Here is a 22,368-nt window from a genome sequence, read left to right on the forward strand (position 1 = left end):
AAACCTGCATACTGGACTCGACCTGACTGGACTCGGCTGCTGCTGGTACCAGGAGCACGTTCAATCTGAAAATGGCACTTGGCGGCACAGGAGATCATTCCTGCCGGTGGCCATCAAACCGTTTAACTCATCCCCCTCTGTCGCAGTGTGGACATCATTAGACTGGGAGGCTCCATCCATCCATCTTATTGCTTCACTTCCACTTGATACCCACACATCATGTTAGTGTGCCTTGCACTCTGTGGAGTAATAGGTGTAATACTTGAAATGCTTGACTCTAGAGGTCCAGAAGTGGGTATACCGAGGCAACATAGCACTCAAACCTTGGTCGACCTTGACTCGATCCTCTGACTTTTCATCTAGCGCCATCATCAGGTTAAATTTTTAATTTGTCCAATACTTTGGTTTAGGACCAAATACCTGCAGAACTAATGACAGTGTGGCTCATTTAAAAGTCTAGTGTGTAAGATTTAGTGGCATCTAGTGGTGAAATTGCAGTTTGCAACCATTTGAATATCGCTCGCCTCACCCTCCCCTTCCAAGTGTGTAGGAGAAACTACGGTGGCCACGAAACTCGCAAAAAGACGTGAAAGGCCATATCTAGAGCCAGTGATTGGTTTGTCCTTTCTGGGCTACTGTAGAAACATGGTGGTGCAACATGGTCACCTCTGTGCAAGGGAACCCGCTCCCTCTGAAGATAAAAATGGCTGATTCTAAGGTAATGAAAACACAATGATTATTATTTTGAGTTGATTATACACTAATGAAAACATACTTATGAATATTATATTCCATTTCTGCCAATAGCTTCTCCTAAATGTTACACACTGGACCTTTAAATCTTGTGCCAGTTTAACCACCGTCCTAAAAGCCAACAACTGCCATTATTAGGCTTATGCTATTAAAACTTTATTGTGGTAAATTGTTGTTTTATCGGGATTAAAATGGTGAGGTGCTCAAATTGACTTTCCAGTACAGTAGTGATTATCATTTATCATTTATGGAGAAATCATCCGTTATCAGAAAGGCAGATGAGAAAGCTTGTATGAGGAAACACTTTGTCTAGCTGAGGTTCAAGCTAGTAGCACTTGTCCCCTACAGTCTGTCGCTGGAATAGGAGGGACGTGAACTATCTTAGTCAAATAAATGCTCTTTGGTGCTAACTTGCAGAACTGCCATCAGACCGTGACCGAGGGAAGACCCCGGCCTCTTACAGAAGCACTAATGGCGTTAGAGCTGTATTTGGACCTTTTCTCTCAGCCATGTCGCTCAGTTTATATCTTCGCCAAGAAGAACAACATCCCCTTCGAATTCAAAAAACTTTCTCTGCTGGACGGTGAGTTCAAGTTCACACACAGACGAAGGAAAACTATCCTTTTCTGAATCAGAAATTAGACGGAACCGTGACACTGTTTGGAGTTCAGAACAGAGCTCGATAAACACGTAGAATTATGACCTGCAAGTCATAATTCTAATTCAGAGGATAGAGAAACTGTCATGTCACAATCTGCTGGATTATAAAGTAGAGACAAAGTCAGAAAGCAGTTTTCATTGTCACAACAGTAACTACTGATCAGCTCAGGTGTTTTCTATTCACGTCTCTTCATGTTTTATCAGTAATATCACAGAAATGCATTATTATGTTACAAACAATTTCGCCCATGTAGTAAGTCTTGTGTTTCTGAATCTATAACAGCAGGGATGGGTATCATTTGAAAGTTTCTGTTACCCTTGCTAAAAGGGCCTTTCAGTAAGACACTGCTATTTTGATATCTAATTTACTTTTTACTTAACAAAACTCTTCTTTTCATTTAACAAAGCAGCCATTCATGAGGACAGGGTATGAAATTAACAAAATTCGCATTTAAAATAGGAAGTAGGCCTATCTGATCCAAATATAAGTAGGTTAAGTAACCAGTTTGAGCCGCTGTCTCTTTACTCCTCTAAAGGAAATTTTTGGTTTTATGAAACCTTCAGCTTGTCCCACAGATGTTGTCCCCCATCGCCTTTTTAAAGAGGTTTGTGAAATTATTGGACCAAATGTCCAAATAACTTTAAACAGCAGTCTCACCTCAGGTGTTGTACCAGCATGATTCAATCACAATCAAAAAATCCAACCTGGACACCTCAGTCCTCTCCAACTTTAGACCGATTTCTGAACTCCACTTTCTTTCAAAAATCTTAGAGAAAGCTGTACTCATGCATTGCAATCTTTTTTAGACCCACATGGCACTCTTGAGATGTTCCAGTCTTTTTTAAAGCACTTCACAGCCCTGAATCTGCACTTTTAAAAGTTTTTAACAATATTTTATTAACCACTGAGTCTGGGGATTCCACCATTCTCATGCTTTTAGATCTCCTCATCCAACTTTCCAACTGAGGCTGTATTCCAGGTTGTGCAATGAGATAACTTCTGTTATGAATTGGCGCTATATAAATACATTTAATTGAATTGAAATTCCAAGGTCAAGTCCTTTTCATAATTTAGTGATTTTGAAAAGGTTATCCATGCTTTATTTAGACCCGACTTGACTGCTGTAATGCCCTCTATGTTGGTATTAGCCAGGCCTCTTTCACGCTTGCAGTTGGTCCAGAATGCTGCAGCTCGTCTTTTAACAGGCAAGCGAGAGCACATTTTCCCCGTACTGGCTCCCTGTACGTTTTAGGACTGATTTTAAGATTTTATTGTTTACCTATAAATCATTAAATGGGCTTGCTCCATCCTATCTCGCTGACCTTCTACAACGTTATGTCCCAACAAGGTCACTCAGGTCAGCTGAACATTTACTCTTCGTCGTCCCAAGAACAAGGCTGAAGCACAGCGGTAATCGTGCCCCCAAACTCTGGAATAAGTTGCCTCTGTATCTCAGGCTAGCCCCTACAATGCCTGCTTTGAAACCCCGTCTTAAAACCCATTTGTTCTGGCTTTTAACTCACTATGAGAGTAGCCTTTCTTTATTACTGTCCTTTTGAACTCGTCTTTTAAATTGTGCTTTGTGTTTTTACCGTGTCAGTAACAAACATGTACTGAGGTTGGAGTCCCGTCCCTAAGTGTAAGTAAATAAGACTAGGAATCTGAAGTAGTCAGTGCTCAAAAAATTGAGGTTTCAGCTCTATCTGTCGGTAGCTACATATGTAGACCAGCAAGTAGTGTCTTTGTGAATAGCTATAGATAGTTCCAGACTAAAATCGTATTACTGCTGCTGATTTGACCCAGGTGTGTGTGTTGGTTTCAGGTGAACAGTATGCTGAAGAGTTTGGGAAGATCAGCTTGATAAGAAAAGTCCCTGCTCTGCGAGATGGGGACTTCTGCCTGGCTGAAAGGTGATTATTTAAATGTTCCTCGACATAAATCATTGCACAGTAATAAACCTATACAAACCCATGTCATTATGTTTGCCTCTGCAGCATTGCCATCCTGCTGTATCTGGCAGAGAAGTTTAAGACTCCAGACTTCTGGTACCCTGCTGACCTCCAGCAGCGTGCTCGCATCAATGAGTATCTGTCATGGCAGCACACGGCCATCCGTTGGCATGGGTCCAAGATGTTCTGGCTCCGGGTACGTTCACTGACACCTGTCGTGGTCTCCTGCTTGTTAAACTGTAGGCTTTTACCTCCAGCTTTTCTCCAGACTGAGACACTGAGGAGTGAAGTCAGCTGGAAGGAAAACACCAGGTTCTAAGTTAGAGCCACTGATGGAGGTTTCCTGCTGCTTTCCACTGTTCTGCTGGTGTGTGCACTTAGATGTCACCCTTCACTGCCACTGATCCCCATACTGTGAGAGAGATAACCCATTACTAGAAACACAAAGCTTTAAACTGGCTTAAACGGGACGTTTCTGTTGTATCCTATTTCATTTTCTTTTCATACTGTAACAGTGTGACAGTAATTGTGCTCTGCTTTCTGTAAATGACCTAGAAGTAAAGGGCGGAGATTATTCCAGCAGAAACATACCAACAGAAGAGTTTTACATGGAACATAGAGAAACCTCCCTGTATACATGACTCTAACTTTATCCAGGTTTCTGATGGTCTGTTCTGTGCCTCCAGCTGCTCTCTGTTTCTGCACAAACAGAGTGAGATCAGCAGTAACAGTAAGACAAAAGCATCAATGTAATACATTCTTTGCATGACCAGTCTTAGACTTTGATTTCAGCAGGTAGATCATTTTACATCATTTAAAACAACCTTCTGGCCTGTGGCCGGTTTGTATATGTCTATTATTTTGAGCAGTTGCCCTAAAGAAGTCTCTGCAAAATATCTCACGAGGGGAAAAAAAGCAAAGATTAGAGAAAAGTCTAGAAAATGAGTTTGTGTGGTAGAATGATCATTTTCTTCTGTCCTGTCCAAGGAACCCCTCACCTTTCTCTTGTGACCTCTGACTTCAAGTTATATTTGCTGGAGCAGCACACATCTCTCAAGCATAAAATTCACTTGTGAATGTATATAAATGCCTATATTTATGAGCAATTGACTTCAAATGAATATTTAATGATGTATTTCATATGTTACTGACTTCATCTTAACACATAGGCCTATGCAGCACAAGCAGAGAGAAAGAGTGAGGGAGGGAGAACAGTTTTCCTGTTGTTACATATCTTTTCTCTTGACAAATGCCAGAATAAATATACTGTATAAAATATAAATACTATAACAATAATAATAATAATAATAATAATAATAATAATAATAATACTATTAATGATGAACTTAATGTTTAAAATGTGTGATCACAGACAGTTTTCAGCCCTGACCCTCAGGCAGGCATACATCGTCGTTTTGCCAAAGCTCTGTTTCAGGTGATTAAAAACACTGGTCTAGTGAGGACAGAGGGCCAAGAAAAATGTGCTTTTATGCATTTTACCGGCTGAATGTGGACGTACTCTATTAGTCAGGAGATACAGATAGACAGTGTGGGGTAGTACAATCGTTAAACCCAGTAAAGGACAAGCACAAAGCACCTGTTACCATCTAAATAAGCTACATACGTGTATTTAATAGGCTTGTACAACACAAACAAAAGTCACTCCACTTCTAGACCACTTCTCGTGGACATTGGAACCACGACAGAGCCGTAAATCAACCAGAACACGTCACAGCCGGATCCTGTAGACATAAAGTGTTAGGCTCTGATCAGACACCTGGATAAGGTGGTAATACAGTATGATAAAGTTTCCCAGTTTGCTCCGACTAGCATATTCAGGTTTCTCAAAACCACAATAAGGTTTTGTTCAGACCAGCATTAGCTCTTTGTGAAAAAATCCAGCCACCTCATTAATTTCAGTGAACCTGTACCAACATGCAGGGCTCCAGCAAAAAAGAAAAAGTCAGAGTCATCCAGCAAAAAAGTTGAACCAGGCTCAACTGCACCACAAAGCAATCTGACACCATCTGGCATTACACTGTGTTGGCCAATCAAATACCGGCAAGTGCACATGAAGACAACATAGAAGGAAGTTGTATCTTTACACACAAAATCCCCACATATAGACCCCTTTTCACAAACATTTTCATGGTCCTAAGAATGAATCCACATCGCCATTTTGGCATCTCAAAAAGGCAACAAATTGCAACCTTTGCTTGCCATACTTGTCATATATCAGTGTTACAGACACGCCAGGCTCCACCTCATCACAGCCACACCGCACTCCCTCACCGGAATACTAATTCCCAACACCTGTCACCCATCACACACCTGCACTTAATCAGCCACTCTACTCCCTATAAAACCCAGCTCCTCACCTCAGTCAGTGTCCGGTCTCGTTTATACTAAGGACAGATCAGAGCAGTCTTCCTGTATATGCTTCACGGACTCACCACTAAGATTATTGGATCTTTCTCCCTGAGAACTCTGAACCCCAGCTTCTGTCGATCTACAGTCTCCAGATTGTGCCGCTCTATCTCCCGGCTCCAGTCCATCTCGTATCTCCTGAGTGTGCCGCTCCGAATCCTGGCTCCCGTCTGTCTCCTGTGTCCGGAGCTCCTGTGTGTTCCCCGTCTTCGGTGTGTGGCGCCCCAGTGCCCACACACCTCTGCCATCAGTAAGAGAAAGGACAGTATCTATTCTTCTCTATAATACTTCTGTGTTTGCAATAAACTCTCAGTATCCTTACCACTCGCCTCCGGTTGTTCTGTTCGTAACAGAAGACCGGACCAAGAAAAACAACTATACACAGCATGAGTACCTCGGATCCAGTACAGGAGTTATTGGAGATTCTACGCCGGGGTCTCATCGCTTCCTCACCATCTACCTCCACCTCCGATGCTTCGCGCTCCGCTCCGGTCACTCCAGCAGTTCCGCCATGTCCCAGTCCCATGGCCAAACCAGCGCCATTCTCTGGCCTGGCGGAGGACTGCAATGGATTTATTCTACAATGTTCCCTGGTCCTGGAGATGCAATCTTCCTTGTATCCCACTGAGCGCTCCAAAGTGGCTTTCGTCATCTCTCAGCTACAGGGGAGAGCGTTGCAGTGGGCCGAGTCTATCTGGTCCCAAAACGGTTCTGTCACTCAATCCCTGACGAGTTTCCTGGAGCACTTCCGCGAGGTGTTCGGAAGACCAGCTGGAGACTCCTCGGCCGGAGAAAAGTTATATCAACTAAAACAAGGTCAGCGGTCGATCCAGGACTACGCCCTGGAATTCCGAACCCTCGCGGCAGCCAGTGGATGGAACGAGCAGTCCCTGATCACCACCTTCCGTCAGGGATTGGAACCCTGGGTAAGATTGCATCTCGCTGCATACGAGGACACCATCGGCCTCGAACGGTTTATCCAGTTAGCCATCCGGGTGGCTACTCGTATGCAGACGTGTTTCTCAGAACACCAGGACCAGCCATCACTCACGCGCAACCTCCGTCAGCCAGAGAAACTCCGCCCTCCAGAACCAGAACCCGAACCCATGCAGTTGGACTCCTACCGACTAACCTCGACGGAGCGGCAGAGACGGCTGACCCGAGGATTGTGCTTGTACTGTGGAGCTTCTGGACATAATAGGGCCACCTGTCCAGTGAGACCACCACGTCCCATGGTGAGTGTAATTCTTCCTAGTCTCCCATGCAGTAAACCCCTGTCTACCGAAATAACTCTGGTGACCCAAAATTTTTCCATTCCAGTACAAGCCCTCATTGATTCCGGGTCAGCCGGCAATTTCATCTCCGGTTCCCTCTGCCGTCAACTCGGCATCAAGACATCCGTCACACCCACCAGTTACCAGGTCCGAGCCATAACCGGGAAAGCCATCAGTCGCCGCGGCATTCAGAGGGCTACCTATCCTGTCACCGTCCGGGTAGGCCTACTGCATGAGGAACAACAGCACTTAATGGTTCTGGAGGGCGCCCATGGTTGGAACAACATGACCCCATCATTTCCTGGGCTACAGGTGAAGTGCTGAAATGGGGTAAGTCCTGTTTCCCTGGCTGTTTCCCTCGTCGACCCAAACCATCGTCATCCCACCTTCATAGGCTTCACTTGTGCACCACCTCCATCGAAAGTCCCAGAGAGAAGCAGTCAGTGGAAATCCCACCATGCTACGCCGCCTATAAGGATGTCTTCTGCCCTAAGAGAGCCTCTCAGTTACCTCCGCACCGGCCATGGGACTGCGCAATAGACCTCATCCCGGGTGAACCAGTGCCCCATGGAAAGATCTATCCGTTATCCATTCCTGAACAGAAAGCCATGGGGGAGTACATTGAGGAGGCCCTTGCCCAGGGCTACATCAGACCATCCACTTCTCCAGCAGACTCAAGCTTCTTCTTCGTGGCCAAAAAGGACGGAGGCTTGCGGCCCTGTGTGGATTACTGAGCCCTCAACAAGATTACTGTCAAATTTCGGTATCCACTTCCCCTTGTCCCTGCTGCGCTGGAACAACTTCGTGGTGCCACTATCTACACCAAGTTGGACCTCCGCAGCGCCTACAACCTGATCCGGATACGTGAGGGGGACGAATGGAAGACGGCATTCGTAACACCTACGGGCCATTATGAGTACCTGGTAATGCCCTACGGTCTGGCCAACGCCCCCTCCGTCTTCCAAGACTTCATTCATGAGGTACTCCGGGAGTTCCTTCATAAATTGTAATCGTATACATTGACGACATACTGATCTACTCCCGGAACCTAGAGGACCATCACCTACATGTTGCGGAGGTCCTAGAACGCCTGAGAAGTCATCACCTCTTCCTCAAAGCCGAGAAATGCGAATTCCATCAAACCTCTGTGCAGTTCCTTGGTTATGTCATCAGTGGTAGTGGCATCCAGATGGACGAGGGGAAGGTGGATTCCATCCGGAATTGGCCCACTCCAACCACTGTAAAAGAACTGCAACGATTTCTGGGGTTCGCAAACTTTTACCGTTGCTTCATCCGCAACTACAGCAGGATAGTCCATCCCTTAACCAACCTCCTTCACAATAAGCCCAAGTCTCTGTCCTGGCCACCAGCTGCTCAAGAAGCATTTGACCTCCTCAAGAGGACCTTCACCAGCGCACCGCTCCTTACCCATCCTGATCCTGAGAAACCATTTACAGTCGAGGTGGACGCCTCTACTACTGGGGTAGGAGCGGTGCTATCTCAACCTCATGGAAACCCAGCTAAACTCCACCCATGTGCTTTCTTCTCCCGGAAACTCAGCCCGGCGGAGATGAACTACGACATCGGTGACCGAGAACTGCTGGCCGTGAAGTTGGCCTTAGAGGAATGGAGGCATTGGTTGGAGGGCGCCCAGCACCCCTTTACTGTGTTAACTGACCATAAGAATCTGGAGTATATCAAACAGGCCAAACGTCTTAACCCACGGCAGGCACGCTGGGCTCTGTTTTTCACCAGATTTCACTTCCATATCTCTTACCGTCCCGGTTCTAAGAACATAAAGGCAGACGCTTTATCCCGGCTACACGCTCCCGAAATCACTACAGATGACCCTGAACCTATTATACCTCAGCACGTGTTCGTCAACCCCATTCAATGGTCCGATAACTCAGTTCCCTCCTCCAATGTCTCCACCAGTACTCCGCCGGGCTGTCCCCCCGGTCTACAGTACGTTCCGAGAACCCAGCGTAATCAACTCATCCATACTTCTCATACCTCGTTGGGCACTGGTCACCCAGGGGCCAATGGAACCCTCTCGCTGCTACGGGAACACTTCTGGTGGCCAAGCATGGCAAGGGATGTGAGAAGGTACATCCAGGGTTGTACTGAATGTGCCATGTCTAAATCTCCACGTCATCTTCCCGCAGGCAAACTATGTCCCCTGGCGACGCCCAATAGACCCTGGTCACACCTAGGAGTGGACTTCATCACAGATCTCCCTCCTTCAGACAACAACACCTGTGTCCTTGTGGTCGTGGACCGGTTCTCGAAGTCCTGCCGCCTCATCCCACTTCGAGGACTACCCACGGCTATGGAAACAGCTAAGTGCATCTTTAACCATGTCTTTCGGTACTACGGATTACCGGAGGATATAGTTTCAGATCGAGGACCACAATTCATCTCCCGGTTCTGGAAAGCCTTCTTTTCACTCCTGGGTGTGACCGTCAGCCTCTCCTCTGGCTATCATCCCCAAAGCAACGGTCAGACGGAGAGGAAGATTCAGGACATTGGGCGTTTTCTACGTACCTTCTGCCATGACCACCTGGACTCTTGGAACCAGTTCCTGGGCTGGGCCGAGTACGCCCAGAACTCTCTACGTCAACCATCCACTGGACTCACTCCCTTCCAGTGCGTACTCGGTTACCAGCCCCCTCTCTTCCCATGGTCTGGGGAACCCTCGGAAGTTCCTGCCGTGGACCACTGGTTCCGAGAGAGCGAGAGGGTCTGGGACGCAGCTCATCATCAACTCCGGAGGGCACTCTGCAGGCGCAGGCTGACGGCCGATCATAGGAGATCCACGACTCCTAGATACCTGCCCGGCCAGAAGGTCTGGTTATCCACCCGTGACATCAGGATGCGCCTGCCCTGCAGAAAGCTAAGTCCCAGATTCATTGGCCCCTTTACCATAATCGAACAAATCAACCCTGTCACATATAAACTCCAGTTACCAGCCCAGTACAAGATCCATCCTACTTTCCATGTCTCACTACTTAAACCGTTTTATCCTTCTGTTCCTGTCTCCACAGAGCCTGGCGAAACGACAGATACCCCCTTACCGCTTCTCTTAGAGGATGGTACCGCTTACCAGGTCCGCGAGATCTTGGACTCCCGACGCCGTGGTGGCCTTCTGGAATATTTGGTGGATTGGGAGGGTACGGTCCAGAGGAGAGGTCATGGGTTCCCGACATGACATTCTCGACCCTTCTCTTCTGACAGAATTCCACGCTGACCATCCGGATCGTCCAGCCCCCCGAGGAAGAGGACGGCCGCCACGACGTCGGGGTCCCCGGTCCTCAGGAGTGGACCGTGAGGGGGGGGGTACTGTTACAGACACGCCAGGCTCCACCTCATCACAGCCACACCGCACTCCCTCACCGGAATACTAATTCCCAACACCTGTCACCCATCACACACCTGCACTTAATCAGCCACTCTACTCCCTATAAAACCCAGCTCCTCACCTCAGTCAGTGTCCGGTCTCGTTTATACTAAGGACAGATCAGAGCAGTCTTCCTGTATATGCTTCACGGACTCACCACTAAGATTATTGGATCTTTCTCCCTGAGAACTCTGAACCCCAGCTTCTGTCGATCTACAGTCTCCAGATTGTGCCGCTCTATCTCCCGGCTCCAGTCCATCTCGTATCTCCTGAGTGTGCCGCTCCGAATCCTGGCTCCCGTCTGTCTCCTGTGTCCGGAGCTCCTGTGTGTTCCCCGTCTTCGGTGTGTGGCGCCCCAGTGCCCACACACCTCTGCCATCAGTAAGAGAAAGGACAGTATCTATTCTTCTCTATAATACTTCTGTGTTTGCAATAAACTCTCAGTATCCTTACCACTCGCCTCCGGTTGTTCTGTCCGTAACAATCAGATTCTGTTTATGTTAGAGCCCCTGAAATTTGGTATAACAATCAAATACTGTATTTTTAGCCAGAAGTATGGAAACGTCCATATGTATATACTTTGGGGGACTGCCTGGAGCCTGGGGCCAAAACCACCCATTTTGCACTTTTTTCCATTTTCAAGGGCCAGTGAAGAAAAACTGAGTGGCAAACTATGACATTTTCAATTTAATTTTATTTATATAGCGCCAATTCATAACAGAAGTTATCATATTGCACTTTTCCGAGAGAGAGAGAGAGAGAGACAGAGAGGGTTTGGGGGGGACGCACAATGCAAATACCACCTAAAATTTTTAAAATAGTTATAATGTAATGGTAGTGTTAACATTATTAATAAATTAATAATAATAGGAATGACAGCTATAGAAAAATAATGTCAGTATTAGTAACAGAGCCAATAACAACAACTGTAATAGCAGTTGTTGAGCAGGAACACTGGGGCAGCAGGTGGCCCACAACCACAGATCCAGACTCTGCAGCTCTGGAGGCAGAAATACCTGCTGAAAGCGACAGAAGGAGAGAGGAGAGAAATGAGAAAGCACAGAACTACAGGAGAGAAGATGTCGAGTTAGTAACATGCAGTAATGGGATAAAAACGCGTACAGATGGAGAGGGAGAGGAGGAGAGAGGTGCATCATGGGAAGTGTCCTGGCAGTCTAGGCCTATAGCAGCATAACTAAAGGATAGGTCAGGGCTCACCCAAGCCAGCCCTAACTATAAGCTTTATCAAAGAGGAAAGTCTTAAGCCTACTCTTAAATGTGGAGATGGTGCCTGCCTCCCGAACCCAAACTGGGATCTGATTCCACAGGAGAGGAGCTTATATATATATATATATATATATATATATATATATATATATATATATATATATATATATATATATATATATATATAAATAAATAAAGGTTTGAACAAAATCTAAAATGCAAACAAAAACCCCATCTGATTTGACACGGAATGACCCTTGGGTCAATCTCCAGAAATACTGGGTCCTACATTTCCCATAATTCAACTCAATAGCGTCTTTTATTAGAGCCTCCCTGCCTGATAAATGCCCACATCTTTCAAACTTCACTTCAGTTTGTAGCACAGACTTAACTCTGCTGAGATAACCCTGATGACATCACTATGACATCATCAGAGTTATTTTTTCAGACTTGACATAATACCACTGTTTTCAGAGGCGTACTCCTCATGACGTGTAAAATTTGTGGAGTGGCCCTTTTAAAATACATACCATGTGCATTGTATCACCCCCCCCCCTCAAAACCTAACACGGCAGCGGCGGATGGCCGCCCACCATTGAGTCTGGTTCTGTCCAAGGTTTCTGCCTCTTAAGTTTTTCCTTGCCACAGTCGCCAAATGCTTGCTCATGGTGGGATTTGTTGGGTCTCTGTTAATAATATTATAAAGAGTACGGTCTAGACCTGCTCTATAGGAAAAGCGCAATGAGATAACTTCTGTTATGAATCGCCGCTACATAAATAAAATTGAAATGAATTGAATTTCATGTAAAAATAGTAAACTATTGTTTATTGTCTGAAGGTTTGTGATCATAATGTCCTGAGTTTGAATCTTAATTGGCTTTAAACTGGCATGTGAGGAAAGAGTTAACCTTTTTCCTCCCCGGCACTATGAGAGAAGAGAGGAAGACTATGTGCTCACAAGCTGAACCCTCTGACCTTTGTTTTCCTCATGCTGTCTCGGAGTGTTATGAGGTAAAATGCTGCATATTTTCTGGCCGTCTTTCAGGAAAAACATCTTCTTGACATGATCTGCTCAGTCATTGTATATACTTTCATCTCTTCCTGAAAAGTGTTAATTTAATTTAATTTATTGGTTTATTTAAAACACGGACAGTGTACAATAAATGTATTGTACAAGATTCTAATTTCCATCTGTTGTCCCTGGGCATGTATACAATGCACATATAACAATATAAAAATGATAATTCCATATAACACTAATAAATACACTTGTAGGACAGACCAGTGCGAATACATTCAGAGGGCATTATCAGACCTTAATGACAACATGACTATCTTTCAACCATATTTTAACATTAGTTTTAAACTGATTAAAACTATTACACTCTCTAATATTTGTAGGGATAGCATTCCATTGTTTTGTTGCTGTTGTTGAAAAAGCAGTTTGAGCAAATTTTGTCAAGCAATGTTTTATATAACGGTCTCTCCTCGATGATCCTGTTTGTCTTATTTCACCATGAGCTGTTAGAATGAATTGTTTAAAGGGCAGAGGCGCTAAACCATGCAGTATCTTATAAAATAAACAAACATTGATCATAAAAAAAATTGTTTATGATCAAAGTTCAATAAGTTGTATTTTTCAACAATATTGCAATAGTCGTATGAGTTTGTTTTTTTTTGTCCAGTGGTTTAAGAGCCTAGCTTATAAAGTGGTTGTATTGTTGTTGTACAGGCCTGTGACCAGGAGGTGGCACAGTGAGACAGAAGTGATAATATCAAAGAGTGCATGTACATCATAGCTGCACCTTTTTTAAGTTATTGTGAATACATTTGAAATTTATTAAACTATGTTTGATTTTCCCTGAGATAAACTTGAAGTTAGCTATTATTTTCATGAAGTCCTGTTCACTCAAAGAGAAGATAGGGTATAAAGAATCTGGAATGTAACCCAGCGTCTCTTGATCTGAATGTTGTTGCCGGGTCTTACTTTTGCATTTTGTGTTACTTCATTGTCAATTCTCAGTTCAGGATGCTGAGGACCCTTTTTTTCCATTCCAGTCAGAGTATTGATGTGTTTCCAAAGCAAATGACTATTACCTTTTTACTTGCAAAATAAGATTAATAAAAAAAGTTTGGACTTCCTTAGTTAATTTACAGTTTTTAGTTTTAATTTACAAAGATTTTTAAAAACAAGCATATCAGTATTGAGACCTGACTTTCATTGATGTTTTAGAGCATAATCCCTTTACTCAGTTCGCCTGGGAAGGTTGGCCTTTTTATGTCTTTTACTACACACTTTAATGTATTTATTCTTTATATTGTTTATTTTGTCCAGAAAGGTTTTACAGTAGGCCTCTGAGTTACAGTGGTGTGAAAAAGTGTTTGCCCCCTTCCTGATTTCTTATTTTTTTTGCATGTTTGTCACACTTTAATGTTTGAGATCATCAAACAAATTTAAATATGATAACACAAGTAAACACAAAATGTTTTTAAATGAAGGTTGTTATTATTAAGGGAAAACAAAACAAAAAACAAAAACAAAACCCTAAACCTAATAACTGGTTGGGCCACCAGCGTTTACGATAACTTGCAATGAGTCTTACAGCGCTGTGGAGGAATGCCACATTGGGGGGGTTTCAGGCATGAACTGCCTTTTTAAGGTCATGCCACAGCATCTCAATATGATTCAGGTCAGGACTTTGACTAGGCTACTCCAAAGTCTTCCTTTTGTTCTTCTTCAGGTTTAACACCAGGTCAATTTGTGATTTTGTTGTGTTGGTGATTCTTGTGCGTCTGTTTATCATTTGATTAAATTCAAATATGCTTGCTATATCCTTTAGTTTTTTCTTAGTTTTCTTGTCAGCTCAGTTTAAGTTAAAATCCCCTAAAATTATCACCTCTTTACCCAAGTTGTTCAGTTCCTTTAACATAGCTTTAAGGTCATCATAAAAACTTTCATCACAAGATGGCGGACGATAAATTCTCACAACAACATCTTTGGAGACAAAGTAATCATTACTATAAGATATTCTATATCTGACTTACACTGAAATTGGAGTTCAGATTGACAATAACGAAACTGTTTTTTTTTTTGTTCAACAAGGCATTCAAATATCATTTTATATCAAGAACAAGCTCATTAACAGAGTTGAATAGTGTGTTATTCATCTGCACTTCCTGGAGATTAAAATCAAAATCTTTGTTTGGGCTGTAGCTTTTGATTCCCAAGGTTCTGGGCGTGGACGTCCCGCAGGACAAGCTGGACGCAGCCTTGGAGGACCTGAACAGCTCACTGAAACTCATCGAAGAAAAGTTCATCCAGGACAGGCCCTTCATCGCAGGAGATCACATCTCATTGGCCGACCTAGTTGCCATTGTGGAGGTCATGCAGGTGAGCAGAAAGATTTTTCCACAGTCAATATGGTCCAAATTCAGAGGATTGATAAAGCGCCATGCCAGTGTCTTTGCACATTTAGGCCATTTATATTAGTGCCAACTGGTTTCTTAAGAATATCACAATGTATTAGATGTTTAAATGGATTATTCCTACTTTTTACTTGTTTCACTCTATGAGACAGGTAGTCCTTTGTGTCTGAGTTTTAGGGTCGGTATCATTTGAAATTTCTATACTAGTGCCAGTATACTACAGAGTATCTGTAACCCTGACATTGAACTGTTAGCTGTGGGACTCCGGCCATATTATCTGCCACGTGAATTCTCATATGCCATTGTTGTGGCTGTCTCCATCCCCCCCTCTGCTAACCCGGCATTGGCGTGCAACGCCATTCACACCGCCATAGCACAACTCCAGACTCAACACCCGAGTGCACTCATTAATCTCGAGTGACTTCAACCATGTCAGTGTTTCAACAACACTGACTAATTTCACCCAGTATGCGAGTTGTCAACAACAACAGCTCTTCCCCCTCCCCCCTTTGGGTAGGTCAGACCACAACCTGGTTCACCTCAAACCCTGCTATGTGCCTCTGGTTAAAAGGCATCCTGCGACCACGAGGACAGTGAGGACATGGTCAGAGGAGGCCTATGAGACACTTCAGGGATGTTTTGAGGTGACAAACTGGGATGTACTCTGTGAGCCTCATGGAGAGGACATTGACGGGCTTACTGAGTGCATCACTGGCTACATTAACTTCTGTGTGGACTGCACTGTTCCAACTAAGATTGTCCATTGTTTTCCAAATAACAAACCGGGGGTAACAAAGGACATCAAAGACATCCTGAATGCCAAGAGGAGGGCCTTTACCGATGGAACAACATGAGAGAGGTCTGAAGCAGCACGAAGAGCATCACTGGCTTCAGATCGACTGGCAGCAGAGGAGTTGAAGGCAGCTTGGACAGGGCCAACAAACTTAATCTGTCTGCAACCTCTGCTGTGTGCTTGACTGTGGACCAGGTGAGAAGACAGCTGATGAAACTCCATTCAAACGAGGCTGCAGGCCCCGATGGCGTTTGCCTCAGGGTGCTAAAAGCCTGTGCCCCCCAGCTATGTGCAGTCCTTCAACATGAGCCTGAGTCGTCAAAGGGTCCCTATTCTGTGGAAGACATCTTGCTTCGTTCCCCTCCTGAAGACGCCGCATCCCAGTGGCTCCAAGGACTACAGACTGGTGGCACTGACCTGCCCACATAATGACCTGTCCACAACCCTGGAGAGACTGGTGCTGGAACAGCTGCGGCCCATGGTCAGACCCCTCCTGCACCCCCTTCAGTTCGCCTACCAGCCCCGGCTGGGAGTTGAGGACGCCATCATCTTCCTGCTGAACCACATGTACACCCACCTGGACAAGCACGGTGAGGATCATGTTTTTTGACTTCTCCAGTGCTTTCACCACCATCCAGCCCTGCTGGGCGAGAAGCTGGCAGCGATGCAGGTGGATGCCCCCCTTGTGTCCTGGATTGTTGACTATCTGACTGGCAGACCACAGCACGTGCATCTGCAGCACTGTGTCACACAGCGTGGTCAGCAACACTGGGGCCCCTCAGGGGACTGTCCTCTCTCCCTTCCTCTTCACCATCTACACCACAGACTTCAGCTACCACACAGTGTTCTGCCACCTTCAGAAGTTTTCTGATGACTCTGCTGTGGTGGGATGTATCAGCGGTGGTGATGAGACTGAGTACAGGGCTGTGGTGGGTAACTTTGTCTCATGGAGTCTAAGTCTAAGGAGCTGGTTGTAGATCTACGAAGGGCCAAGGCACCAGTGACCCGGTTTCCATCCAGGGGGTCAGTGTGGATATTGTAGAGGATTACAAGTACCTGGGAGTACACATGGACAATAATCTGGACCGGGCAAAGAACACTCAAGCTCTTTACAGGAAGAGCCAGAACCGCCTCTATTTTCTGAGGAGGCTGAGGTCCTTCAACATCTGCTGGACAATGCTGAAGATGTTTTATGAGTCTGTGGTGGCCAGTGCTATCCTGTATGCCGTTGCATGCTGGGGCAGCAGGTTGAGGGTAGTGGACGCTAACAGACTCAACAAACTGATCCGTAAGGCCAGTGACAGTGTTGAGGTGGAGCTGGACTCACTGTCCAAGATGGCATGCAGTTTGGCCAGCATCCTCCTCTCTGACACCACCGACAGAGTCTCCCACTCACTCCATGACGTGCTGGCTAAACAAAGGAGTACCTTCAGCGAAAGACTCATCCTCCCAAAATGCACCACAGAGCACCACAGGAAGTCATTCCTGCCTGTGGCCATCAAACTCTTTAACTCCTCCCTCTAAGTTCTTGTTGGAACTCCCTGACTTTTTATCCAGTCTTGTTTTAATTTATGATAGAATTGTTCATTGTGGTGATTTTAATATTCATGTTGATGACTCCTCTAATGCCCTTGCTGCTGATTTTTTAACTCAAAACTAAAACTAAATTCTTTTTAACTTTCAACAACATGTGTCTGGCCAAACTCATTCCTGTGGCCACACCATAGACCTAGTCATTACTTTGGGCCTGAAAACTCCACCTGTGGAAATCAGGGACATGTTTGTATCTGATCACCTATGCATTGTTTTTAACTGTGAATTAGAGGCTGCTAGTACTGTCTTATCCCACTCTAAGTACACACGCATCCTTAATGAGCATAGTGCCTCAAAATTCTGTAAACTGTTCAATTCTCCTGGCAGTGTGTTTCCCGATTCCTTCAACACCAACGATTTGGTTGTTTCTTTTAACTACATGTGTTCTTCAACCTTAGATCTCATAGCTCCTCTGAAAAATAGACCAAACCCAAAGACTAGAAAACAGCCATGGTTAAATAACAGTATTCAAAGCTGTAAAAGGAAATGCAGAAGAGTAGAACGCAGATGGAAGAAATCAGGTCTCCAGGTCCACTTTGTGGCTATGAAAGAGTTAAATGGTAAATGGACTGTACTTACATAGCGCCTTTCTAGTCTTTCTGACCACTCAAAGCGCTGCTTTAGTAGTCAGTTATTACTAGTTATTACTCCTTTATAATAGGATGGTGAAGGATGCAAGAACATGTCATTTCTCTGCACTTATTTCTGCCCATCAGCACAACCCTAGATTCCTATTTAAGACTGTGGATCAGTTAGTTAACCCAGCCTCTCCTTGTGCCACTGCTGATTGTGATGCTGATTGTGAAAAGTTTCTTTTGCACTTTGCTAGTAAGGTGGAGTTAATAAGATCTGATATCACCCCCAATCCTGCCTTTTTAGATGTGGATCACCCGCTCAGGGATTCTTTGAGCAATTCTTCTGCTGTTACTCTGCCTGAACTCGCAGACATCATGTCTCTTATGAGAGTATCCTCCAGCCCTCTGGACAAAATCACAACTAAGTTTTTATTGGAAGTTGTATGGATTGTATTGCCCCCCTTTTGCTAATTATTTTTAACAGCTCGCTGTCTACTGGCTGCGTCCCAGATTACTTTAAAACTGCTTGTGTTCAGCCAGTCTTTCTATTTCTATTTGATTAGTACTTCTATTCCTGTGTGCATTGACGTGATAGTGAGCAGCTGTAATGAAAGAGTTTCCCCTCGGTATCAATAAAGTATTTCTGATTCTCAATACAATATCTGAGATTAGGTGCCAATACCAAAACAGTACATTTTTCAATACCTTACGTTGAAATATATAAATATAATATAAACATGTTTTTCTACAAAAGCAAAAGTTCTTAAAGTTCTCATAAAATGTTCTCTAAATACAAGCAGCCATTAAAACAGTCTAAGTGCAGGTTCACATCAGCCTTGTTTAGTCCAGTTGAACCAAACCCTGGAGCGTTTACCCCTTGGTGTGGTTCGTTTGGGTCGGTGTGAACGGCGGACTCCAACTCTGGTGCAGACCAAACAACCGCTCTCTGGTCCGCCTCGAAGGGGTGGTCTTGTACCACTTTCAAGTGAACTCTGGAGTGGTTATTTCTGGTGTGAACCAATCACAGGAAGCGTACCATTATATGTGTCCTTTCATTGGTTAAAAAAGTTTTCTCTTCCTGTTTTGATGACATGTTTGCAATTGTGGCCCACTTTACCTTACTGGTCCACCTTATATGGCAAATGCAAACAAGTCATGGTAGGATCTCATCAGAACCAGCTGTCTTCTATGATAAGACCATCTGATGGCAGATCGTCTCCTCGAAAAGCCTACATTACTAAATGATTTAATACCCGCTGTCTTGCAAGACGTTCATATGTGCCGTCTTCTACAGTCTGCTGATATGCGCTCCAGATCAACATCAACATGAACAGAACCTGACGGTACTCCATGATTTATGATATCCAGGTAGACATTTGTAGGGGTTTGTTGTCTTTTTACCTGCAGACTGTATGACCAATAATCAAAAGGCATTTCCACCACATGGCTTTTGTTTACAGTTTCTGCATTATTTGAGTGTTGAAAATTGAAACAATGTATCATTCTCGCATTGGTTCGATTGAGGGAACGGACCTTTATGTGTGAACGTGCCCTCGCCAAATTGATTTTTAAGCTGCATTAATATATTTTAAGTTGATATGGCAAACAGTTGCTGATTTCCACATCCAGCAGACACAAGCAATATTTGGAGCAATATTTGGAGTGGTGTTTGTGTCAACTGATATATGTTGAATGAAAGAATATTCTCTCTTTTAGCTCCGTTTTTGGTCTCCACCAACTCCTGAGGGAAATATCTGACTCTTTAGCTGCTAAATGCTCCACTATGTTCACCAGCTGGTCTTTAACTGTGTCTGTCTGCTTAGCAGGTAGTGTACAGTGGCTTTATCAGAGCTTTTTCTTTGAAAACGGCTGCCTGCTACTGGAAACAAGCTTGATGAGAGCCATGAGACTCGACTAGAACAGTTAAGTTGTTGTCCGTAAAACCAAAACAGTGAGCTGAACGATGCTATAAAGTTTCGTATTGCTGAGGAGAACTGCAAAGTCAGACGATGAGTCTGTGGGTTGGACACTACAAGGACACCTTTCATGTAGTTATTTGATCCATTATTAATATAAAAATATTGATTACTGGAGCTTTAAATCGGGAACTATCTGATCAAATAATAAGTAAACAAGATTATGAATCTGAGCAGACAACATTCGTAGTTGACAGTTTTCAATACCCAGTGCTACAGACACTAAGGTTTAATACTCAGCCCTACAGTTTTTCTTGTGGTTAGGGTTACAGGGCTCACCCAGTCTGCACTCATAATCGACCCTTTGCTAAGCTCCCGCCCCCTGTACTTATTGTTGTTATGTCTGTCAAACTGGTCTATCTCGCACGGCATATATACAGTTAACAATGATAACAGTGGTAGATTTACCATTGAAGTCCATAGTACTTTTTGAGAAAATGGGTCCTTGATTTTTCATTTCAAACTGGTGACTGTCAGCTGAAATGACAACTATCACTTGCAGATTTTATCAGCTAGCTAGCTATTACAGTTAGCGCCACTATTTGGTTGAAAACTCTGTCTCTGATTGCCTTTTTAGTGTTTCCAGCTGACTCGTGTTAAAATGAGAAGCCTGTGAAATATCGGGCTAACAGAGAGGTAATTATCAGGAGGTACATGCATAGCTATAGATTTTTGCAGTAAGCTTCACAAACAAAACGAAAAAAGGACTCACACACTGCTATCAGGTTCCCAGTTCTTCTTTCATTCTGTGTGGTTTGTGTAGTAGTGTAGTTTGTAAAGCTATATGTCCCAGGCAAAAAGTCATCATCCTCACCAGCTGGTGATCCATGTAGAAGACATGAAAATAAAACACTGCAGCACATTTTGATAAATGATGTAAATAGTATTTGCTTCATACTAAAGGGACTGGTATTGATAGAATCCATTTCACCATTGATAAGGGATGATTAGTAGTCACAGGAGATGGTTGAAGAGTTGAACTGTTCGACATTAACAGGTCGTCTTCTCTGTGATCCTCTCACTGACAGCCTGTGGGCTCCGGCCTGGACGTGTTTGAAGGGAGACCCAAGCTGAGCGCCTGGCGGGACAGAGTCCAGGCCGCCATTGGAAAGGAGCTGTTTGATGACGTCCACCAGAACATCCTGGGAGCCAAGGAGAGTGTGAAGCTGATGGACGCCAGCAAGATGCAATTCTTCAAGCCCAAGATCAAGTTATTTATGTGAAGAGGAGAACACTGGTTCTGGCCAAACTAGCTTAGCAAAGTTTCCTTCTGTACCTGACAATACAGAGAAAACACATAACATCTCGACATTACGGTCATTGCTTATAGACTAGAAAATACACAGTATGCATTCCAAGCTTCTTGTATGATGAAATCCTGCTGTTTGAAAGTAAAAGCACTAGAATGTTTGACATTAGTATGACAGCATGTGATGTACAGGACTGGGCCACGGAGGCAGTCAGACACAGTTCTGGACTTATTATGTGGCATAGAAGGACAACTGCTTCTCTCTGAGAGCTGCAGCATGTCTGTGTCCACAAACAGTCATCAAGCCATTTCCCTAATGCTTCACATAGTAAATGCAGTTCATCAGCTGTGCTCCATGTCAGGAGACATGTTAATGCTCTTTCACGCTTGAATAAATAGTGTTTTTGCATCAAACTCTGCTCTCTGTTGTGTATTTCATTGTCTGGCTCCTGCAGTGGGAGATAGTGTGATATGTGTTGGCAGCTGCGGTGTCACTCTTTAAATTAAGTTACATTAAGATCCTACATGAAAGTACGATTCTAAATATCTCTGGAACGCTGCATGCTAGAGACTCACTTTTTTTGCCCATAAGCTGTTGCGCCGTTGCAATGAGGCTCCGTGTGATCGTATCCCCTTCAGTGGCAGCTCAGATCCAGATCCCAGTTGCAGTCACGACTTCTTATTATTCTTTACCAGCTTAGAGGTGAGTTATATAATAAATACTGTATAATGAGTCAGTATCAGTGGGGGTCCCGGGCCTTTTTGTGGTGTGAGGTTTTGGTCCAGATGGACCGCAGCCTCCTGCCGGAGGGGAGTGTCTAAAATAGTTTGTGTCCGGGGTGGGAGGGGTCAACCACAATCTTTCCTGCACGCATCAGGGTCCTGTAGGGAAGGTAGATTGCAGGTGAGGATGGACTTGATGATGGCAGTGTAGAAGTGCACCATCAGTGTCTTTGGCAGGTTGAACTTCAACTGTGATCCTCCTGCAGGTGTAGTCAGGCACACTCAGCTGGGAGAGCTTGTCCTGCAGCAGAGCCGGGATGATGGTGTTGAAGGCAGAGCTGAAAT

The 22,368-nt window shown here is 44.4% G+C and overlaps 1 protein-coding gene across 2 annotated transcripts; it reads left to right on the plus strand.

Moving 5' to 3' along the window:
- The first annotated feature begins 1,170 nt into the window (after window positions 1-1,170).
- On the plus strand, window positions 1,171-21,714 carry gstt1b (glutathione S-transferase theta 1b). 2 transcript variants are annotated; one of them, XM_044190043.1, is made up of 5 exons: window positions 1,171-1,336; window positions 3,237-3,324; window positions 3,409-3,559; window positions 14,903-15,079; window positions 21,080-21,714. In XM_044190043.1, the coding sequence occupies exons 1-5, from the start codon at window positions 1,225-1,227 to the stop codon at window positions 21,272-21,274; spliced, it is 723 nt and encodes a 240-aa protein (XP_044045978.1). In that variant the 5' UTR covers window positions 1,171-1,224; the 3' UTR covers window positions 21,275-21,714. The 2 variants fall into 2 exon arrangements, 1 of the variants encoding a protein (XP_044045978.1); XR_006377434.1 differs by lacking the exons at window positions 1,171-1,336; window positions 3,237-3,324; window positions 3,409-3,559; window positions 21,080-21,714 and adding an exon at window positions 8,064-10,842 and having other exon boundaries at window positions 14,903-14,929.
- Window positions 21,715-22,368: the final 654 nt, after the last annotated feature.

Source organism: Siniperca chuatsi, linkage group LG3 (genome assembly GCF_020085105.1).
Source record: "Siniperca chuatsi isolate FFG_IHB_CAS linkage group LG3, ASM2008510v1, whole genome shotgun sequence".
In the NCBI taxonomy this organism is placed as follows: Eukaryota; Metazoa; Chordata; class Actinopteri; order Centrarchiformes; family Sinipercidae; genus Siniperca; species Siniperca chuatsi.